This window comes from Echinops telfairi, unplaced genomic scaffold, assembly GCF_000313985.2.
Source record: "Echinops telfairi isolate 266 unplaced genomic scaffold, ASM31398v2 ScPeMD7_3;HRSCAF=10, whole genome shotgun sequence".
In the NCBI taxonomy this organism is placed as follows: domain Eukaryota; kingdom Metazoa; phylum Chordata; class Mammalia; order Afrosoricida; family Tenrecidae; genus Echinops; species Echinops telfairi.
This window is the reverse complement of record NW_022103899.1, coordinates 1646705-1647707: the sequence shown is the minus strand read 5'-3', so window position 1 is coordinate 1647707 and position 1003 is coordinate 1646705. Positions and strand designations below refer to the sequence as shown.

The 1003-nt window shown below is 57.5% G+C and overlaps 1 protein-coding gene across 1 annotated transcript in view; it reads left to right on the top strand.

Annotated features, from left to right (window-relative positions):
* Positions 1-1003, top strand: part of EVX2 (even-skipped homeobox 2) — a 4531-nt gene that overhangs the window by 629 nt on the left and 2899 nt on the right. The window contains exon 2 of the mRNA XM_030887354.1: positions 850-1002. Within this exon, the coding sequence (XP_030743214.1) occupies positions 850-1002 (153 nt within the window). The remainder of the gene's footprint in view (positions 1-849; position 1003) is intronic.

Genomic DNA, 1003 nt, shown 5'->3' with positions numbered 1-1003 from the left:
TCAGCCCCTATCAGACCCTCTGGCCCTGAGCTACGCCGGCTGGGCTTCCGCGAGAGCGGGACAAGGCTGGAGGACCGTGCCCTCCGGTTCTGCTCCTCGGAGCCCCACCGTCCTCAAATCCAGCGAGGTGCGGGCCTGGGGCACCACGCCCGTCCCCCCCTCTCCCCCTATCCCTCCGCTCCAGAGCCGCAGAAAATGTGTCTGCACCCGGGCCGGGCCAGCAGCTGAGCCCCTCTTGGGGAAGGGTGTCCCGGGCAGATGCTCCTAACTTCTTAGCATACTGCCTGGGAACCCCCAAGGTCAAGTGCAGGAGGGTTCTTCCGGACTAACCGGAGGGAACCTGGCCGAGCACCTCCGCTCAGCCCGCTTGGGGTCAAGGAGGAAAGGAGCTGAAACTAGACTCCACACCTCAATGACTCTCATTTGAACTGCAGCTGTTTTGCAACTCTTAAAATATATTTTTTTAATTAAGCCCCCAAAGACTAACCAAAATAGAAGAGAGGGGAAAAAAAGGGCGGGGGTGGTGGTGTGTCTAAAGGCCAAAGACAAAACTCTCCCGCTGTCTCCAAACCATTGCAAACCCAGAGCTTCCCAAATTGCACGTGAACGTGGGCACTTTCCCCTTAGGCCGATTTTGCTCCAGATTTGAAAAATTCTAATCCTCAATCGAAAAACAAAAACAAAAAACCAAACCAACCCATCCAAACCCTTCTTTAATTCCACTCGGATTCTTGGGTTATGAAGGGCTCCCCAAACTTTATTGATTCCATTAACGGCAGCAATTTGTAAGCATGACAGACCCTATCAATTCTGGCAGCTCCTCGCCTCCCTGGTCGCGGCTTCCCCCAGTTGCGCGCAGCCCGGGCTCGGGGCTCAGGGTCCTCCAGCGACTCACGCGCTGTGGGCCATTTTCTTGCTAGGCTACACGGACAGCGGCTCGGCCGCCGGCAGCACCACGTCGACGCCGGGCTCGGGCCTCGGCAGCCTGCATGGAGGCGGCGGC